The sequence below is a fragment of the Macaca nemestrina genome, chromosome 9, assembly GCF_043159975.1.
Source record: "Macaca nemestrina isolate mMacNem1 chromosome 9, mMacNem.hap1, whole genome shotgun sequence".
Taxonomy (NCBI): domain Eukaryota; kingdom Metazoa; phylum Chordata; class Mammalia; order Primates; family Cercopithecidae; genus Macaca; species Macaca nemestrina.
In genome coordinates this window covers 76,093,593-76,112,963 of record NC_092133.1, presented here as the reverse complement: position 1 = coordinate 76,112,963, position 19,371 = coordinate 76,093,593, and the positions used below count along the sequence as shown (strand labels likewise).

Genomic DNA, 19,371 nt, shown 5'->3' with positions numbered 1-19,371 from the left:
AGGTGCTGAGGGGAAAGGTGAAGCTGTTTAAGCCGTGGCCCTGAGCTGAAGGAGCAATCTAGCAGTGCCATCAGACCCTGCACACTACGAAGCACAGTGTCCCAGGGGCCAGGTGGAGGGAAGGATCACTTCTGGCTGCAGCATCCGGGAAGGCACTCTGCAGTCTCGCCTCCAGGTTCTCAGCGTGCCTCTATGCCTGTGTGACCGCTCAGCCTGCCCCATTCCAGGCACTTGCTCATCTTCCTTATCTTTCTCTGTAGCGTGAGAAGTGGAAGTTTGAGAGGATAGGATCCTACCTCACAGGTGTCTAATAAATGTGTGTGGAATTGACATATAGTGGAAGTGTCACTTTATCTTAGTGCAGCAAGGCGGAAAGAGCTTTGGGAAAGGAGAGGAAAGATGGCGGTTGTGAGGGTAAGGTGTTTTCATCAGAAGGCGGGAACAAGGGTATACAAATCAAAAAGTCAATTTAGTATGTGACTTAGCTCAGAGCACACAAGGGCGCCAACACAGCTAAAGACCTTAGGAAGGTAGCTGAAGTCCTCTGCCAAATAGGACTGAAAAGCTAAAATCTTTCTCTGTTTCTTAAGTAACAACTGGTCTATTCAAGCTCAACAAGAGCATATAGGAGAAAAAAATGACTAATGAGGGGGTCTTAAATAGCTCCGAAGGACAGACAGTTTCTAGAAAGTAGAAAGATGGCCGGGCGCGGTGGCTCAAGCCTGTAATCCCAGCACTTTGGGAGGCCGAGACGGGTGGATCACGAGGTCAGGAGATCGAGACTATCCTGGCTAACACGGTGAAACCCCGTCTCTACTAAAAAATACAAAAAACTAGCCGGGCGAGGTGGCGGGCGCCTGTAGTCCCAGCTACTCGGGAGGCTGAGGCAGGAGAATGGCGCGAACCCGGGAGGCGGAGCTTGCAGTGAGCTGAGATCCGGCCACTGCACTCCAGCCTGGGCGACAGAGCGAGACTCCTTCTCAAAAAAAAAAAAAAAAAAAAAGAAAGTAGAAAGATCACTGAGTAACTACTGCACCTTCTCTAGCCCACAAAAAAAAAAAAAAAAAAAAAAAAAGGTGAGAATGAAAGTAAAAGTGTAGAACAAACTTTCAGACATCTTCAAGTTTACTTTTGGTGCTTCTGTTTGTAAGCAATCAAGATGGTGAGAGATGCTATCCCAAAGAAGAAAGTCTGTAGGAACCAGAGTAGCTGAGCCTGACCACTTGTGATGCCTTTATGCCTAAAAAAGAAAAAACAAAATTTAAACACCAGATGTTAATCTTACAGTTTCATGGGAGTTATTGTCTTCTATATAGTTTTTTTTGTTTTTGTTTTTGTTTTTTTTGAGGCGGAGTCTCGTTCTGTCACCCAGGAGTGCAGTGGCCAGATCTCAACTCACTGCAAACTCCGCTTCCTGGGTCTACGCCATTCTCCTGCCTCAGCCTCCCGAGTAGCTGGGACTACAGGCGCCCGCCACCTTGCCCAGCTAGTTTTTTGTATTTTTTTAGTAGAGATGGGGTTTCACCATGTTAGCCAGGCTGGTCTCGATCTCCTGACCTCGTGATCTGCCCGTCTCGGCCTCCCAAAGTGCTGGAATTATAGGCTTGAGCCACCGCGCCCGGCCTTTTCTATATAGTTTTTTTTTTTTAAATTATACCTTCCACTACTTTCTTTTTTTTTTTTTTTTTTTTTTTTTTGAGACGGAGTCTCGCACTGTCACCCAGGCTGGAGTGCAGTGGCCGGATCTCAGCTCACTGCAAGCTCCGCCTCCCGGGTTCACGCCATTCTCCTGCCTCCGCCTCCCGAGTAGCTGGGACTACAGGCGCCCGCCACCTTGCCCAGCTAGTTTTTTGTATTTTTTTAGTAGAGATGGGGTTTCACCATGTTAGCCAGGATGGTCTCGATCTCCTGACCTCGTGATCTGCCCGTCTCGGCCTCCCAAAGTGCTGGAATTACAGGCTTGAGCCACCGCGCCCGGCCTTTTCTATATAGTTTTTTTTTTTTAAATTATACCTTCCACTACTTTCTTTGGATTTATTTTGCTGCTTTTCTCTGGCTTCTTATCTTGGATGATTCGTTTATTTTTCATCTTTCTTGTTTTCTAATAAATGTATTTTGGATGGTACACTATTCCCTGAGAACTAGTCAGGCTACTGTCTAGGGCACAGTATTATAAGACTGTTTCTCATGTGATTCTGATGAGTGGATGGAGTAAAAAGCACTGGTATGGCTTCAGAGCAAATGTTTTGAAAATAGACCAGATATAAATCCTAGCGTGGCTACCTACCGGCTATGACCTGGGCAAATCACTCAGTATCTCTCAAAATCAGTTTTCTCATCTGAAAAACAGGAATAGCAGTAGCTATCTCACTGTGTGTTGAGATGATTTATGGGATAATACACACAACATGCTCAGGAAGGAGCCTGGCACACAGTCATGATAAACACCTGCTTATATCGTCATTCAAATTCAACTGCCTAAAACGAAGTGTAAAAAAAAGATGACCCAATGGAAGTGAATGTCTTGCTGCAGTCTCATCTGTATATAAATAAGTCTCACTTGGATGACTTTTATTTAAAATAAACTTTAAAAACCATATATGTAAAAATGATATAATTTTCTATAGTAACAGATTAAAAGGGAAAGATCATACGAATATCTTAATAAATACAGAAGTGGCATTCGACAAATTTCAACATCCGTTCCTTTTCCACCGCCCCCCCCCCCCCACAGAGATGGGGTCTCACTCTGTCCCCTATAGTGGAGTGTACTGTACAATTATAGCTCACCGCAGCTTCAAACTCCTGGGCTAAAGCTATCCCCCTACCTTAGCCTCCCAAGTAGCTGGGATCATCACAGGCATGCACCACCATGCCTGGCTAGGTTTTTTGTTTGTTTATTTGCTTTTTGTAGGCACAGTGTCTTGCTTTGTTGCCCAGGCTGGTCTTGAACTCCTGGCTTCAACCAATTCTCCCGCCTCAGCCTCCCAAAGTGCTGGGATTACAGGTGTGAGCCACCTACGTCCACACCCAACATCCATTTTTAATAAAAGTTCTCAGCAAAGTTAGAAATACAATGGTACTTCCTAATTTTGATAGAAGAGATCTACAAAACTCTATAACAAACATGATGCAAAATGTTGAAAGTTCTCCTTTGAGGTCAAGAAGAAGGCACACTTCTAGTCAGCACTGCTGGAAGTTCTGGCCAGTAGAATAAGGGAAGAAACATAAATAAAAGGTAGACAGAATTGAAAGAAAGAAATAAAACTGTATTTCTGGACAGTTTTATACCTGAAAAATTGAAAATAATCTATAAACTTACAATTAATAAATGTATTTAGCAAGGTGCTGGGTATAAGGTCAATATAAAAAATTGACTATATTCATACAAACTACCACCAAACAGTTAGAAAATGAAAAAAAGTGAGCCAAGATCATGCCACTGAACTCCAGCCTGGGCAACAGAGCTAGACTCCATCTCAAAAAACAAAAACAACAACAACAAAAGTTGACCAGGTGTGGTGGCTCGGGCCTATAATTCCAGCACTTTGGGAGACTGGCACAGGCGGATTGCTTGAGCCCAGGAGTTTGACATCAGCCTAGGCAACATAGTGAGACCCCATCTTTTGTTTTGTTTTGTTTTGAGACGGAGTCTCACTCTGTCGCCTAGGCTGGAGTGCAGTGGCACGATCTTGGCTCCCTGCAAGCTCTGGGGCCTCCCGGGTTCACGCCATTCTCCTGCCTCAGCCTCTGGGAGACCCCATCTTTTTTTTTTTTTTTAAAAGGCACTTATAATAACATCTCAAAGTAGAAGTAGCTGGAAATTAATGTAACAAAACCTCTTAAAATTATATATATATTAAAGGAGATCTAAATAAATGGAAACAGACCATTTCATCATTTAGAAGACTCAATAATAGAAATATTTGATGCTTTCCTGACCTTAAAGAAAAAAAAAAGAAAAAAAAAACATAACGGAAATATGCCAATGTTCTCCAAATTCGTTCACACGGTCAATCCAATGAAAATCTCAACATCTTTACTTTTTGTTTTTGTAGCACAAGACAATGCATAGAATATGGAAAGGTGTAGGAAAAGGCAATCCTATTGAACAAGATGAGAGGACATGCTTTGTCAGATAACAATGATTATAAAACTGCTGCTATTAAGACAGTCTTGTGTTAGCCCAAGGATAAACAGGCCAATGGAACAGAATAGTGTTCAGGAACAGATCTATACATATAAGTATGTATGATATAAGTAGGGCACATCAGTGAAGACTGAATGTCTCAATAAATAGCTCTGGGATAACTGAGCATCCAGATGGAAAAGGTAAAGTTGGAAACTTCTCTCTTACAAAAAATAAGCTCTAGGTAGACTGAAAATTTTAATGTGAAAGAAAAAAATTCTAAAACTGTTAGAAGATGCTGTAAACGAATATAACTTTAATATAAATAATAAAATTCACTACATTGATAAACTTCTTTTTTTTTTTTTTGAGACGGAGTCTTGCTCTGTCTGTCGCCCAGGCTGGAGTGCAGTGGCCGGATCTCAGCTCACTGCAAGCTCCGCCTCCCGGGTTTACGCCATTCTCCTGCCTCAGCCTCCCGAGTAGCTGGGACTACAGGCGCCCGCCACCACGCCCGGCTAGTTTTTTTTGTATTTTTAGTAGAGACGGGGTTTCACCGTGTTAGCCAGGATGGTCTCGATCTCCTGACCTCGTGATCCGCCCGTCTCGGCCTCCCAAAGTGCTGGGATTACAGGCGTGAGCCACCGCGCCCGGCCTAAACTTCTGTTTATCAAAAGACCTAACAGAACAAAAAGACCGTGAGAAAGGATATTTGCAAGATACCTAAAGGACAAAGTACTCAAGATCAGAAAAAACAAGGAGTGCCTATAAACAGGTAAGAAAAGCCAGCCCATTTGAAGAGTATTGGTGAGATTGTGGGGAAATGGGCACTATCATTTACTTATGTTAGAAGCATAAATTAGTCCCATAGTTTTGAAGGCAATATGGCAATACATATCATAATTTAAAGTATTCATTCATTTGTTTTATTCTTAGGCAGAGTCTTGCTCTGTCGCCCAGGCCAGAGTGCAGTCATGTGTTCTCGGCTCACTGCAACCTCTGCCTCCCAGATTCAAGTGATTCTCTTGCCTTAGCCTCCTGAATAGCTGGGATTACACCTGCTACCATGGCCTGCTAATTTTTTTTTTTTTTTTTGCATTTTTAGTGGAGACAGGGTTTCACCATGTTGGCCAGGCTGGTCTCACACTCCTAATCTCAGGTGATTCACCAGCCTCAGCCTCCCAAAGTGCTGGAATTACAGGCGTGAGTCACCACGCCCAGCCAAAAGTATTCATTCTTTAATCTTCAAATTCCAGATCTTGGAATTTTTTCTAAGAAAACAAATACCAAAGTGGGACAAATGCATGCAATTCATGTTCATTGCTGTATTGCTTATAATAGTAAAAAAGTAGAGACTTAAAAGCCCATCAGAAGGGGGATTTTAAAAATACGTTAAGGCACATCTGTATAATAGAATGCTATGCACTATTATTAATGGATGGGTAGGTTTATATGTATAGACATAGACAAATAGGGATATGTTAGCCCAGTGCAGTGGCACACCTACAGTCCCAGCTACTTGGGAGGCTGAGGCAGGAGGATCACTTGAGCACAGGTGCTCAAGGTCAGCCTGGGCAACACAGTAAGACCCATCTCTAAAAAAATAAAATAAAATTTAAAATAGGCACAGATGACCATGGAAACCAATTATAAAAGATATGATAACTATATGTATATATAAAATTGGATTATAGGCGTCAGCTACCACGCCCAGCAACTATCAATTCTTTTGTTTTTTTTTTTTTTGAGATGGAGTCTCACTCTGTCGACCAGGCTGGAGTGCAGTGGCACAATCTCGGCTCACTGCAACCTCCCTCCGCCTCCCAGGTTCAAGTGATTCTCCTGCCTCAGCCTCCTGAGTAGCTGAGACTACAGGCTCCCACCACCACGCCTGGCTAATTTTTGTATTTTAGTAGAGACAGGGTTTCACCACATTGGCCAGGCTGGTCTCAAACTCCTTACCTCGTGATCCACCTGCCTCGGCCTCCCAAAGCGCTGGGATTACAGGCGTGAGCCACCGAACCTGGCCAACTTTCAATTTTATTAGCTGAGTTTTTAGCACAACATTATTAACTTTTTTTTTTTTTTTTTTTTTTTGAGACGGAGTCTCGCTCTGTCGCCCAGGCTGGAGCCTAGTGGCCGGATCTCAGCTCACTGCAAGCTCCGCCTCCCGGGTTTACGCCATTCTCCTGCCTCAGCCTCCCGAGTAGCTGGGACTACAGGCGCCCGCCACCTCGCCCAGCTAGTTTTTTGTATTTTTTTTTTTAGTAGAGACGGGGTTTCACCGTGTTAGCCAGGATGGTCTCGATCTCCTGACCTCGTGATCCGCCCGTCTCGGCCTCCCAAAGTGCTGGGATTACAGGCTTGAGCCACCGCGCCCGGCCGAACATTATTAACTTTTAAAAACAAACATGTTTGTTTTGAAATAGGCAAAACAACAAAAATATTTTATTGTGGAAAGTAAATTTATATGATCCTGTAATGTGTAAGATACTTAGGAAAGAAAAATAAAGAAGAGTTGCCATCTTGGAAGAGCAGGCTCACTGAACAGCAGTGCTTGTTTCCTCCTCCTTCAGAGGGGTCACAGTTGGTGGCTAGGTAACCCGGAGAAGGGTTTTCCCGGGGTCTTCGTAACTTGTTCTCATTCACACACCTTTATCTGTATTCTTAGCTCATTTTGCCTATTTAAAAGACAAAACCCTTTTAAGAGTTTTCTTAATTTAATTCACATGTCCCTTAACGATTCCACCAAGACCCAGGCACATGTAAAAATATCTTTGTGAGTACATTTTTCCTGCCTTAGGAAAAAATGTTACCTCTGATACTTGAAAAATTTCACAATTTATCTGTTTTGGTCACTCGAGGCTGCCCTGTCACAGAGTACTTCCACTTGTCAAGAACTTCTGTTTCTCCATTGTAATAAAATCTACTGTACATATAAATTTTTGCAAAACCTGAAAAACCTTTCTAAGGGCTGCAGAGCCAACTGAGGTATGCAAGCAGCAAGAATCTAATTTCTGAACTAAGAGAATAAGTTATATATTCTGAATGGAAAACTCCAGACTGTAAAATGGTAACAATGAACATGAATGTTGGCCTCAAAGAGATTCTAATTTATTTATCCCTAAGGAAAAACGGTTCTATTTTTCTTGTTAAAATATTATTATGTAACAAGAACTACCAGCACCTTTCAAAGAAGAGTTGAACCTCACTTTGTAATCAAATAAATACAAGTTAAAATGGCTAGATACCCTTTTTAATCTACCAAAATAGCAAAGGGTTTTTGCCTCCCACCCCCCCCCCCACCAAAAATGGTACTTTCTTTTTCTTTTTTTGAGACAGAGTCTCACTTTGTCGCCCAGACTAAAGTGCAGTGGTGTGATCTCAGCTCACTGCAACCTCCGCCTCCCAGGTTCAAGCGATTTTCCTGCCTCAGCCTCCTGAGTAGCTGGGATAACAGCCATGTGCCACCATGTCCAGCTAATCTTTTTTTTTTTTTTTTTTGTATTTTTAGTAGAGACGGGGTTTCAATCATGTTGGCCAGGCTGGTCTCAAACTCCTGACCTCAGATGATCCACCCGCCTCAGCCTCCCAGAGTGCTGAGATTACAGGTGGGAGCCACCATGCCCAGTCATCATCTCATAGTTCAAAAGGAGTATTTATTCTGATTTCTAGTGACTAATGATACATTCTAACATGTTAGACTATAAAGAAATGATTTCAAGAACATAATAATAGTGACCTAACCTCTATGCCTGTTCTCCCTCTGCCCTTCAAAAAAATTCTTTTTTTTTTTTTTTTTTTTTTTTTTTTTTTAGACGGAGTCTCGCTCTGTAGCCCAGGCTGGAGTGCAGTGCCCGGATCTCAGCTCACTGCAAGCTCCGCCTCCCGGGTTCACGCCATTCTCCGGCCTCAGCCTCCCGAGTAGCTGGGACTACAGGCGCTGCCACCTCGCCCGGCTATTTTTTGTATTTCTTAGTAGAGACGGGGTTTCACCGTGTTAGCCAGGATGGTCTCGATCTCCTGACCTCGTGATCCGCCCATCTCGGCCTCCCAAAGTGCTGGGATTACAGGCTTGAGCCACCGCGCCCGGCCAAAAAAAAATTCTATATTAAATTTGAAGGCCGGGCACGGTGGCTCACATCTGTAATCCTAGCACTTTGGGAGGCGGAGGTGGGCAGATCACAAGGTCAAGAGATCAAGACCATCCTGGCCAACATGGTGAAACCCCGTCTCTACTAAAAGTACAAAAATTAGTTAGACTTGGTGGCAGGCACCTGTAATCTCAGCTAGTCGGGAGGCTGAGGCAGGAGAATCGCTTGAACCTGGGAGGTGGAGGTTGCAGTGAGTCGAGATCGCGCTACTGCACTCCGGCCTGGCAACAGAGTGAGACTCTGTCTCAAAAAAGAAAAAAATAAATAAACAAATAAAAATAAAAATTTGAGTATTTTGGTTTTCATCAGATACTCCAAATGCTAACAACAAAATAGGTGTCAGGCACTCCTACATTCCAAGTTGAGGGGCTGGACCGTACACTTCCAATCTGAGATTCCACTGGGACGCTGCAGAGGCCATTGGAAAGAGGTCCTAGTGGACTGTGGCATTTCCCACAAGTCAAGCCCAGAGAACGGCTTCAACAGAATCATTTGTAGAGCTTGACATGAGTCCTCTGGAATTTGAGGAAGGGTTTAATCTCTGATTCCAAAGAGTAAACACTGTTTGGCCTGCTTGCTGGGAGAGAAGGAAGCACTGCCACACTAAGAACTGCATGCACTTGCAGATTATCCCACTGGAGGGATATGGCAGTTGTTTACTGTGAGCCATACAGATCCTAAAGAAGGCACTGGACACGAGTAGTTTTAAAAGGGACCCTGTACCACAGGCCCACCTGAAAGATGGAAGTGATCTCAATAAAAGGGTAATTCTCCGCAGCAAACAGACTCTGAGGGTGAAACTGCAAGTGGCACTCTGGAGGAGGTATCTAAACGAATCATCAAGGAAACTGCAGAAGGGAGATCCAGGTGAGGAACAGTGTCTCAAAAATCTACCACATCCCCTCTAGAGAGAAAGAGCCAATACTGGATATGCAATACACACAGCACCCAGCTGCCTGATCACAAGGCGGCAGCTGTTATTTTTTTAATTTTTATTTTTTTTGAGACAGGGTCTTGCTCTGACACCCAGGCTGGAGTGCAGTGGCACGATCTCGGCTCACTGCAGCCTCTGCCTCCTGGCTTCAAGTGATTCTCGTGCCTCAGCCTCTTGAGCAGCTGGGACTGCAGGCACACACCACCATGCCTGGCTTTTAAAATATTTTTTTTATTTTTAGTAGAGATGGGGTTTTGTCATATTGGCCAGGATGGTTTCAAACTCCTGGCCTCAAATGATCCGCCCACCTCGGCCTCCTAAAGTGCTGGGATTATAGGTGTGAGCCACTGCGCCCAGCCAGCAGCAGCTATTTAAGGCTGAGCCTCCTTCTCCCTAACTATTCCCACTATCCCAAGGGACTGCAAGCAGCGATTATTAGTGAATACAGGAGAAGGTGAAGTGCAAGAGAAGACATCCCCATTGCAGGCTCCTGAGCCCCAGCTGGATGAGAACAGACATTTTGAATTAGAAGAAAGTTTATAGTTTTAACAAATAGACTGAGCTAGAATGGATAATATCAGATGGTGACTGGAAAGCCTATGATCTGCTTGAAATTCCATCCACAGATACAGTTGGAAGGTGGGGAACAATCTACAAAACAAATTTACCTGGAGAGGGGTGAGAAAGAAATAATAAAGTTACTTTCTGCCCCTCTTCATAGAAAGTCTAGCTTGTGGCCGGGCACAATGGCTCATGCCTATAATCCCAGCACTTTGGGAGGCCGAGGCACGTGGATCACCTGAGAGGTCAGAGTTTGGGACTAGCATGGCCAACATGGTGAAACGCTGTCTCTACTAAAAATACAAAAATTAGCCGGGCATGGTGGCGGGCTTCTGTAATCCTAGCTACTGGGGAAGCCGAGGCAGGAGAATCGCTTGAACCCAGGACGCAGAGATTGCAGTGAGCCAAGATTGTGCCCCTGCACTCCAGCCTGGGTGACAAAGCAAGATTCTGTCTCAAAAAAAAAAAAAAAAAAAAAAAGGTCTAGCCTCTTTGTTTAATAAACAAGAAAACAGAGTAAGATAATTCTATTTAACATACTTAGCAGTCTCTGACATAGTAGTGCCCAATCAATATTGATTATTTTTATGATTGAAACATAGTAATAGTAATAGAGTATCTTATTTTCCACTTTTAGAATAGAAAAATAATAGAGGAGACAGTATATCTTGACCAGAAATTAATTCAATTAATATCTTGACCAGAAATTAATTGGAAAGCAATTTGGCATTTCTATAATCGTGTTTTTTCATTGTACCATACTTTCTGTATATACTTTAGTACAAATATAAAGATAATTTTTTCTAGTATTCTCATACAGTATTAAGCTACACTAGCATCTGCCGAGTGGGGTCTGGTTTGGGGGCTTTTAACTAGCGCTGCATCCTAGAATTATCTGTGGAGCTTTTAAAAAGAACACATTCCTATCTCTGAGGCAAGACTTACCCAATCAGAATCTCTGGGTCTGGAAACCAGATGTGTGTATTTTGAAAAAGCTCCTCAGGTGGCTCAATTGTAAAACGAGGACTGTGAGTCATCGGCCTAGGTCAGTCACTTAGCTCTTCTATAAACTGGAAGCCAGGCTCCTAGTCTTTTGGTCTAGTTGGGGCTACCCAGAAAATTTGTTAAAAAATAACAAAAGTCGGCCGGGCGTGGTGGCTCACGCCTGTAATCCCAGCACTTTGGGAGGCTGAGGCAGGTGGATCTTGAGGTCAGGAGATCGAGACCATCCTGGCTAACACGGTGAAACCCTGTCTCTACTAAAAATACAAAAAATTAGCCGGGCGAGGTGGCAGGCGCTTGTAGTCCTGGCTACTCGGGAGGCTGAGGCAGGAGAATGGCGTGAACCTGGGAGGCGGAGCTTGCAGTGAGCCGAGATCCCGCCACTGCACTCCAGTCTGGGAGACACAGCGAGACTCTGTATCAAAAAAATAAAATAAAATAAAATAAAATAACAAAAGTCATCTGAATTAGATAACTAAGTAATTGGTTAACCAACATAAAATGAATGCATTCATCAAACATTTACTGGGTACTCCCTCTGCACCAGGCTCAGTATCAGGCATGGGGATTCTGCTCCACCCTGAGAATGTTCTCAGCCTACAAGTGTGTGAATTATTTAAATGTGGCTACTCTCAATTTATATTAGCTACTAAGAGAAAGGCAAGAAGCAGATACTTCAAAGACTTACTTGCACAATACTAAGGCATACAAGGACTCTCCCACATGAATCAGCCAGGCAAGCCAATAACTGAAACCAAAAAAAAAAGTGAATATTTTTTAAGGTGATAGTTACCTGCTGATGAAATCTAACACAGCAATCTCAAAAAGAAAAGTGCCTTAATGTGAACTAACACTACTCTTAGATACCAAAAGGCAGCTGCAGGCCTACCAGGTCTCCCGTGAGACCAGAGCTCCAGTGTCCACAATCCATTTGTGCAGCTCTCCTTACCCATTGTGCAGGAGGGTGTGATGGTGGTCCACCAAGTACTGAGTGAAGGGGCCCAGGGGCCCAAGGCTCTGATAAGGGATACTCTGAGGCCAGAAGACAACCCACTGAAAGAGAACCAGAGACACAGAATACCTATTAGGCCACTTAAAACCTGTTTGTTTTTTTGAGAAAGGCTGTGAAACGATACAAAAGTAACTACAGACCAAAGAAACTCTCAACAGTCATTTGGGCCTCCATTCTTGACTTCTATTTTCTTTCTTTTTCTTCTCTTTTCTTTTCTTTTTGACAGGGTCTCATGCCGCTGCTGGGGCTGGAGTGCAGTGGCATGATCATGACTCACTGCAGCCTCCACCATCTGGGCTCAATCCATCCTCCCACCTCAGCCTCCCAAGTAGTTGGGACTACACATGGGTGCCACCATACCTAGCTACTTTTAAAAATTGTATATAGAGATGGGGTCTCACTGTGTTGCTCAGGATGGTCTCCAACTCCAGGGCTCAAGCAATTCTCCCACCTTGGCCTCCCAAAGTGCTGGGATTACAGGCATGACCCACTGTGCCAGGATGACTTCTATTTTCTAAAAGCAACTCTACTGGGAGATTTATGCTGAGGCAAGTATGTGGTTATCAGACTCAGTGCTCATGGTGGATGACTCCTAGTCTTTTATTCTTCCTTTTCTTCTTTTGTTTTCTTTGTAGAGAAGGGATCTCGCTTTGTCACCCAGGCTGGAGTGTAGTGGCACGATCACGGCTCACTGCAGCCTCAACTTACCGGGCTCAAGTGATCCTCCCAACTCAGCTCCCCCAAGTAGCTGGGAATACAGGCATGGGCTACCACGACTGACTAATTTTTATTTATTTATTTATTTTTTAGACGGAGTTTCACTCTGTTGCTCAGGCTGGAGTGCAGTGGCACGATCTTGGCTCTCTGCAACCTCTGCCTCCCGGGTTCACGTGATTCTCCTGCTTCAGCCTCCAGAGTAGCTGGGACTACAGGTGCATGCCACCACGCCTGGCTAATTTTTGTATTTTTAGTACAGACGGAGTTTCACCATGTTGGCCAGGCTGGTCTCCAACTCCCGACGTCAGGTGATCTGCCCTCCTCAGCTTCCCAAAGTGCTGGGATTACAGGCGTGAACCACCGCCCACGGCTAATTTTTTTTTTTTTTTTTTTTTTGTAGAGATGAGGTTTTGCCATGTTGCCCAGGTTAGTCTCGAACTCCTGGACTCCTGGGCTCATGCAATCTGCCCACCTTGGCCTCCCGAAGTGCTGGGATTACAGAACCACCATGCCTGGCTGACTCCTATTAATACATTCCACCAAAACCATTATTTTATAAAAGATATTAGCAAAGTTTGAGTTTATGTGCTTTGGCTAGTGTCTTTACTGCAAAAACTGGCTCCAGCCAAACCTCTGTTTAATTTAGAATTCCTTTCTTGGCTTTCCCTTTTTGTACCTCTAAAACTGAGAATGATCCACTGCATTGAGATGGAAAATAAGTGAGATAAGGTTTGTGACATATTAATAGCAACTGCTTAATTACATAAATTTTTCATAATCTTAACTTTTTCTCAGCCTCTGTATTGTAACTTCTGCCAGCTTAGACTTTTCTGAGAATGACTGCCAACAGTTTCAAAATGTATTGTCCCATTCAAATCTTTGTAAAGAGCAGTACTATCTCTTTCACGATGTTGTTTCACATCTGAAATTTAAATAATGCACAAATATCACTGCATCCTCCCAAACCAAGGGGAAGGGGAGCATCTGCCAGCTCCACAAGATCCCAATTTGAAGTCCCCAAAGCTTTCCTCCAACTATATTCTAACTAGTCACAGACACAAAATCGTAGAATAGAAATGCACCTTTGAAAACTTTCAATTCAATGCCTCCATTGTACACATGATGAAATCAGGACAGAGTCGGTCAGATTTGACAACAACAAGCAACACCGTGGACATAATCTCCCATTCCCAATCTCCAGGATCTACTGGTATATCCAAATAGCTTCGCCTTCCTTCAAAATTTTACCACCTTATCACTTGAGGTTAGAAGTTCGAGACTAGCCTGACCAACGTGGTGAAACCCCGTCTCCACTAAAAATACAAAAAATTAGCCGGGCGTGGTGTAATCCCAGCTACAGGTTGAGGCATGAGAATCACTTAAACCTGGGAGGCAGAGGTTGCAGCGAGCCGAGATCGCGCCACTGCACTCCAGCCTGGGTGACAGAGCCAGCCTCCGTCTCAAACAAAAAAACAAAATTACCACCTTAGCCCCCAACCTACTTTTCCACGCATCTTTCTCGTTATCCTTTAAACAGATTATTTCTCAGCCAAACAAACGTCGCTCTTTTTCTAGGTACAGCTTTCTTCTTGCTTCCACACCTATGTCACAACAGTGATATCCTCTTTATCCCCCCTTAACACTTAAATCCTACCCATCCGTTAGGTTTATCCTCGTTTTCCAAACAATTCCTATTGGCTCAAACATTCTGCTTCGGAAGCCCTATTCTGACTTGGCAGGCCTATGGCAGTCGGTCAACTTACTTCCCGCTTCGTGAGAGGCTTAAGCTCGGAAAATCAGTTAGTAACCGTGCAGAGGTGAGGACCCAAAGACAGGAACACTGCAAAGCAGAAACCATCCTAACAGCCCACCAAACTTCCGCTTACATGAGTAACCTAGACAACCGTCAGAGGCGCGTGCGCACAGGCCTCGTTCCCACAGCGCCCCTCGTCCTACGAGGGCCCGGTGGGCCAAAACAGACGCCCGCCCCGCCCTACGCCTCACCGCGAAGTACCCCAGCCCCAGGACTGTGACCAGAGCGGGCAAGGGTCTGGCTGGACGGAAATAGGCGGTAGCGGCATTGCTAGCCTCCGACTTCGCCATCCTCTTGAAAAACCCAGACACAGAGTTAACCGGGAGCTCTCCAGCCGTCCCCGCCCCCATATAAGAAAAGCCTGACTAGCCGGTTTCTCACGGCGCTGGGCGCCCGCCCAAGACCCTGGCGGACCGATATGCCTGCGTCTCATTCCGGAGTCTGGCGTTCCGAGCGCGCGGGAGTAGGGATTGTGCTTGCACGACTTCCCCCGGCTCCTCGCCTGTGGGCCTAGGTCCTGGGGTGAACCGAGCGCTTGCTCCCTCGCCAGACCGTAGCCCTCCAGCGGCTGCCCTTACTGTGTAGTAGCCAAAGCTGAGGGTGATGACTGTGAACCAGAACAGACTTCCTCGCTGAAAGTAGGCCGCCGCGCCTGCTGCCGGCGCCATGGTTGCAACACCTCCCCGGGAGCGCGCGTCTGGACTCCGTCCAGCGCGAGAGAGGAGGCAGGGCCGGGGCGGGCCCGCGCTCCTCCCGCCATCCCCGCAGGGAGAAGGTGGTGCGGTTTCGGAACTCTCTTGAGAGCGAGTCTCCCTGTCTGGCCCCAGTACAGGGGCCTTGGAATCCCACCTGGGCTCAGGTCTGGAGGGCTGGTCATCATCTTGTAGGGGAGACTCTCCTCTGTCACTTTTCTGGGTTTGAGATAAAGATGTTGGGGCCGGCGCGGTGATGTGTCCCTGTAATCTCAGCACGTTGGGAGGCTGAGGCGGAAGGATCGCTTGAGCCACGGAGTTTGAGACCAGCCTGGGCACCACAGCGAGATTCTGTCTCGAATGAATGAATGAATGAGGTGTTGAGATAAATTCCAGCAATGAATGAATGAATGATATGTTGGAATAAATTCCAGCACTTTGGGAGGCCGACACTGGTGGATCACTTTAGGTCAGGAGTTTGAGACCGGCGTGGCCAACATGGTGAAATCCCGTCTCTACTAAAAACACAAAAAATTAGGTGGTAGCGGTGCCGTGCACCTGTAGTCCCAGCCACTCCAGAGGCTGCACCTCCTCTTGAACCTGGGAGGTGAAGGTTGCAGTGGGCCGAGATCACGTCACTGCACTCCAGCCTGGGCAACAAGCAAGACCCTGTCTCCAAAAAAAAGAAAAGAAAAAAAAAAAGAATAGATGGTGTTTTACTGAGAGTCTAAGTTTTGAGGTTTTCTGTGCTGTGCATGTTGAGAAATAATGCTGTCCTCATTAGTTAAGATGTTTGGAACTATACGGCACCATGGTTATGAGCAGGGACTGTGAAACAGGCTGCCTAGATTTAAGTCCTGGCTCTGTCTTGGCTTTTTGTGTAAGCTTAGTTTAATTAGCCCGGCTGTGTCTTAGTTTCTGTATCTGTAAAATGAGGATATGCCAGTTTCTGGAACCTCGAGGTTTTTAGGGTGGGTGAAATGAGTTGATATCTGTAAAGAAAGCACAGCAGTGTCTGGCCCACAGTGCTTTGTAAGTGTGGGTCAATATCAATACTGCTGAGCCTTTAGGATGTGTGCCAGGCCCTGTGCGAACTGTTGTATCATCAATGAACTGTGGGAGGCATATGGAGCTGAAGTGTCTGATGAAACGTGAGAGAAAGACTATTTCACCTGGGCCTTAAAAATGGGTTACTGGGCCGGGCGCGGTGGCTCAAGCCTGTAATCCCAGCACTTTGGGAGGCCGAGACGGGCGGATCACAAGGTCAGGAGATCGAGACCATCCTGGCTAACATGGTGAAACACCGTCTCTACTAAAAACATACAAAAAACTAGCCGGGCGAGGTGGCGGGCGCCTGTAGTCCCAGCTACGTGGGAGGCTGAGGCAGGAGAATGGCGTGAACCTGGGGGGCGGAGCTTGCAGTGAGCTGAGATCCGGCCACTGCACTCTAGCCTGGGTGACAAAGCAAGACTCCGTCTCAAAAAAAAAAAAAAAAAAAAAAGGGTTACTGGCCGAGCGCGGTGGCTCACGCCTATAATCCTGGCACTTTTGGAGGCCAAAGATGGGTGGATCGCTCAGAAGTTTGAGACCACCCTGGGGAATATAGTGAAACCCCATCTCTATTAAAATACAAAAAATTAGCCGGGGGTGGTGGCGCGTGCCTGTAGTCCCAACTACTTGGGAGGCTGAGGTACGAGAATTGCTTGAGCCCTGGAGGCAGAGGTTGCAGTGAGCCAAGATCCGTCACTGCACTTCGGCTTGGGCTATAGAGTGAGACTCTCTTAAAAAAAAAAAAAAAAAAGTTACTATACTATAGCTGGTATTTATTGAACACCTACTATGTTCAAGGCATTGTTCTAAGTACTATACAAGAATTAATTCATTTAATTCTTAAAACAATCCTAGGCAGTAAACTATTGTCCTTATTTCAAAGAAGAAACAGCACAGGGTCCCGTCATGCCCAAGTAGGTGAGGAATACTGGAAACCAAGTGGCAGCTGAGCGTTCCAGTTCCAGAGAGGGCACTCTGAAACCAGCCAAGGTTCTCTTTCCTCATTTTTTACCTAAGTATCTTGGGATATAAAGTCTTAAAGAATGAATTTCAGAATATGTGAGGAAATCCGTTTCCCAGGTAGACCACAGTGCCCTTGAATATAAAGATTAACAGTAACAATTGCTGTTTTCTTAGTCCTTATCGTCCTTGATCACACTACCCTCTTTATTCTTCTCCTCCCTCTGAATAACTCGTTTTCTCAGCTTTTCTTTTATTTCTTCTCTCCTAGAATAAGTTTTGTTTATTATCTTCTTTGTGTTTTCAGTACCTTTCAGATTCAATTTTCACCTTCAGATGACTAAAACAATCTCTTCAGCCCTTACCTCTTCCCAGTTGGTCACCTTTACCAAGGATTACACCTCAAAGACAAGAAGTCCATTATCATTATCCACAGAGTCCATCCTCACCAAGGCTACCCTATGTTTTTTGTTTTTTTTTTTTTGAGACGGAGTTTTGCTCTTGTTGCCCAGGCTGGAGTGCAGTGTTGTGATCTTGGCTCACTGCAACCTCCGTCTCCCGGGTTCAAGTGATTCGCCTGCCTCAGCCTCCTGAGTAGCTTGGATTACAGGCGTGTGCCACCTTGCCTGGCTAATTGTAGAGACGGGTTTCACCATGTTGGCCAGGCTGGTCTTGAACTCCTGACCTGAGGTGATCTGCCCACCTTGGCCTCCCAAAGTGCTGGGATTACAGGCATGAGCCAACTCTCTTGGCCTACCCTGTCTTATGTTCACAGCACTTTCCTTCTACCTTGTACCCAGATTCCTTGCTTTGACTTCCCCCATATCATACAAAGATTGCAGACTAATCAGCTGTCAAGAGTTCTACTGATTGGGTAATACAATATCTAATCCTTCTGGATTAAATCATGGTTTAATCCCCACTGTCTCAATGAGTCAGTCACTCCTTCCTATTTCCTGCCACTTCAGCCCACATGCAGTCCCTTTATTGAATCTGTCTGACAAATGACAGGATCTTTTTCAAGTACAGTTCTGATCAAGCCTTTACCATACCAAATTTTTTTTTTTTTTTTTTTTTTTTGAGACGGAGTCTCACTCTATTGCTCAGATTGTAGTGCAGTGGTGCAGTCTCAACTCACTGCAACCTTGGCCTTCTGGGTTTAAGTGATTCTCCTGCCATACCCTCTCTAGTAGCTGGGACTACAGTCGAGCACCACCACACCTGTCTAATTTTTTGTATTTTTAATAGAGATGGGGTTTCACTGTGTTGACCAGGCTGGTCTCAAACTGACCTCAGGTTATCCGCCCGCCTTGGCTTCCCCAAGTGCTGGGATTACAGGTGTGAGCCACCATGCCCAGCCTACCCTACCAAAACTTTTCAAAAACTTCCTTAATTTTAGGCTACTGTTTTTCATTATTTCTATTTAGGTATTAAATCTGCAATGAGGGAGATATTGGAGAAATAATTCATGCTACAATAAATGTTGGAGAGGCAAAATGGCTTGGGTCAACAGACTACATGGAGCCAGGTTTTAGTTTCATGTCTTCTACAACCCTGCTTGAAGCCCAGCTTGTTACTTAGTGTCCTGTGTCTTCCAACTCCACACTTTTTTTTTTAATAGAGACGGGGTTTCACTATGTTGCCCATGCAGATCTCAAACTCCCAGGCTTAAGTAATCCTTCCACCTCAGCCTCCCAAAGTGCTGGGATTATAGTTAGAGGCTGTACCTGGCCACCAACAGCACTAAACATCTTACTGTTAGCGCCTCACGCACAGATAAGGAATCCAGAAGACAGTGCCAGAAGATCTTTAATCAAATGTGAGTAGTTTATGTCAATTCATGAAGAACCTACAGTCCACTGGATGTTCAGAAGGGATTCCTTTCTTCATTAAAGTCACCCTTCACACATGGCAGGGGTGACTGAATTCTCTAATGTCCAGGCACCCTCCACTGCCATCCCATCTGAATCAGCAGAGAAATATCCCTGGACATTTTTTTCCCCTCTCTAGATGGATTAATGACCTACATATGAAAAACAATGAAGAAAGTCTGGGAGAATAGTTTTACAGCTTTTGAGAGAGGGGAAAGTAACCTTTTAGCATGTTATTGAAATTAAAAGCCATAGAAAGAAAGATTGAAAATTTAACTGCATCTAAACGAAAAGCTTCATTCATATGAATGACACCATAAATAAAGTTGAAAGACCTGGAAGAAGGAATTCTCCAATATATGTAATCGACAAATGATTAAAGGATATGAATTGGGCATCCTCAGAAGAGAAAACTTGAGGCCAAGAAAAATGAAAGGATGGTTCAATTTTAATGGCCCTATGGGATACGTAAAATA

General features: G+C 44.8%; 1 protein-coding gene across 4 annotated transcripts; it reads right to left on the bottom strand.

The window, feature by feature from the left end:
• Nucleotides 1-1,025: 1,025 nt before the first annotated feature.
• LOC105465947 (transmembrane protein 254) lies at nucleotides 1,026-15,046 on the bottom strand. 4 transcript variants are annotated; one of them, XM_071069804.1, is made up of 4 exons: nucleotides 14,514-14,881; nucleotides 11,730-11,833; nucleotides 11,469-11,528; nucleotides 1,032-1,240 (listed from the first exon to the last, which is right to left on the bottom strand). In XM_071069804.1, the coding sequence occupies exons 1-4, from the start codon at nucleotides 14,670-14,672 to the stop codon at nucleotides 1,126-1,128; spliced, it is 438 nt and encodes a 145-aa protein (XP_070925905.1). In that variant the 5' UTR covers nucleotides 14,673-14,881; the 3' UTR covers nucleotides 1,032-1,125. The 4 variants fall into 4 exon arrangements, with proteins under 4 accessions (XP_070925904.1, XP_070925905.1, XP_011712909.1 ...); XM_011714607.2 differs by lacking the exon at nucleotides 14,514-14,881 and adding an exon at nucleotides 14,901-15,031 and having other exon boundaries at nucleotides 1,036-1,240; XM_071069802.1 differs by lacking the exons at nucleotides 1,032-1,240; nucleotides 14,514-14,881 and adding exons at nucleotides 11,066-11,195; nucleotides 14,901-15,045.
• Between the last annotated feature and the right edge of the window lie 4,325 nt (nucleotides 15,047-19,371).

Coding starts and splice junctions, on each gene's coding strand:
- LOC105465947 (XM_071069804.1), bottom strand. CDS start 14,672: ATGGGGGCGGGGACGGCTGGAGAGCTCCCGGTTAACTCTGTGTCTGGG. Junction 11,834..14,513: donor TGGGGCTGGGGTACTTCGCG/GTGAGGCGTAGG, acceptor GTTCTCTTTCAG/TGGGTTGTCTTCTGGCCTCA. Junction 1,241..11,468: donor TATGCCTTAGTATTGTGCAA/GTAAGTCTTTGA, acceptor TTTCTTTTTTAG/GCATAAAGGCATCACAAGTG.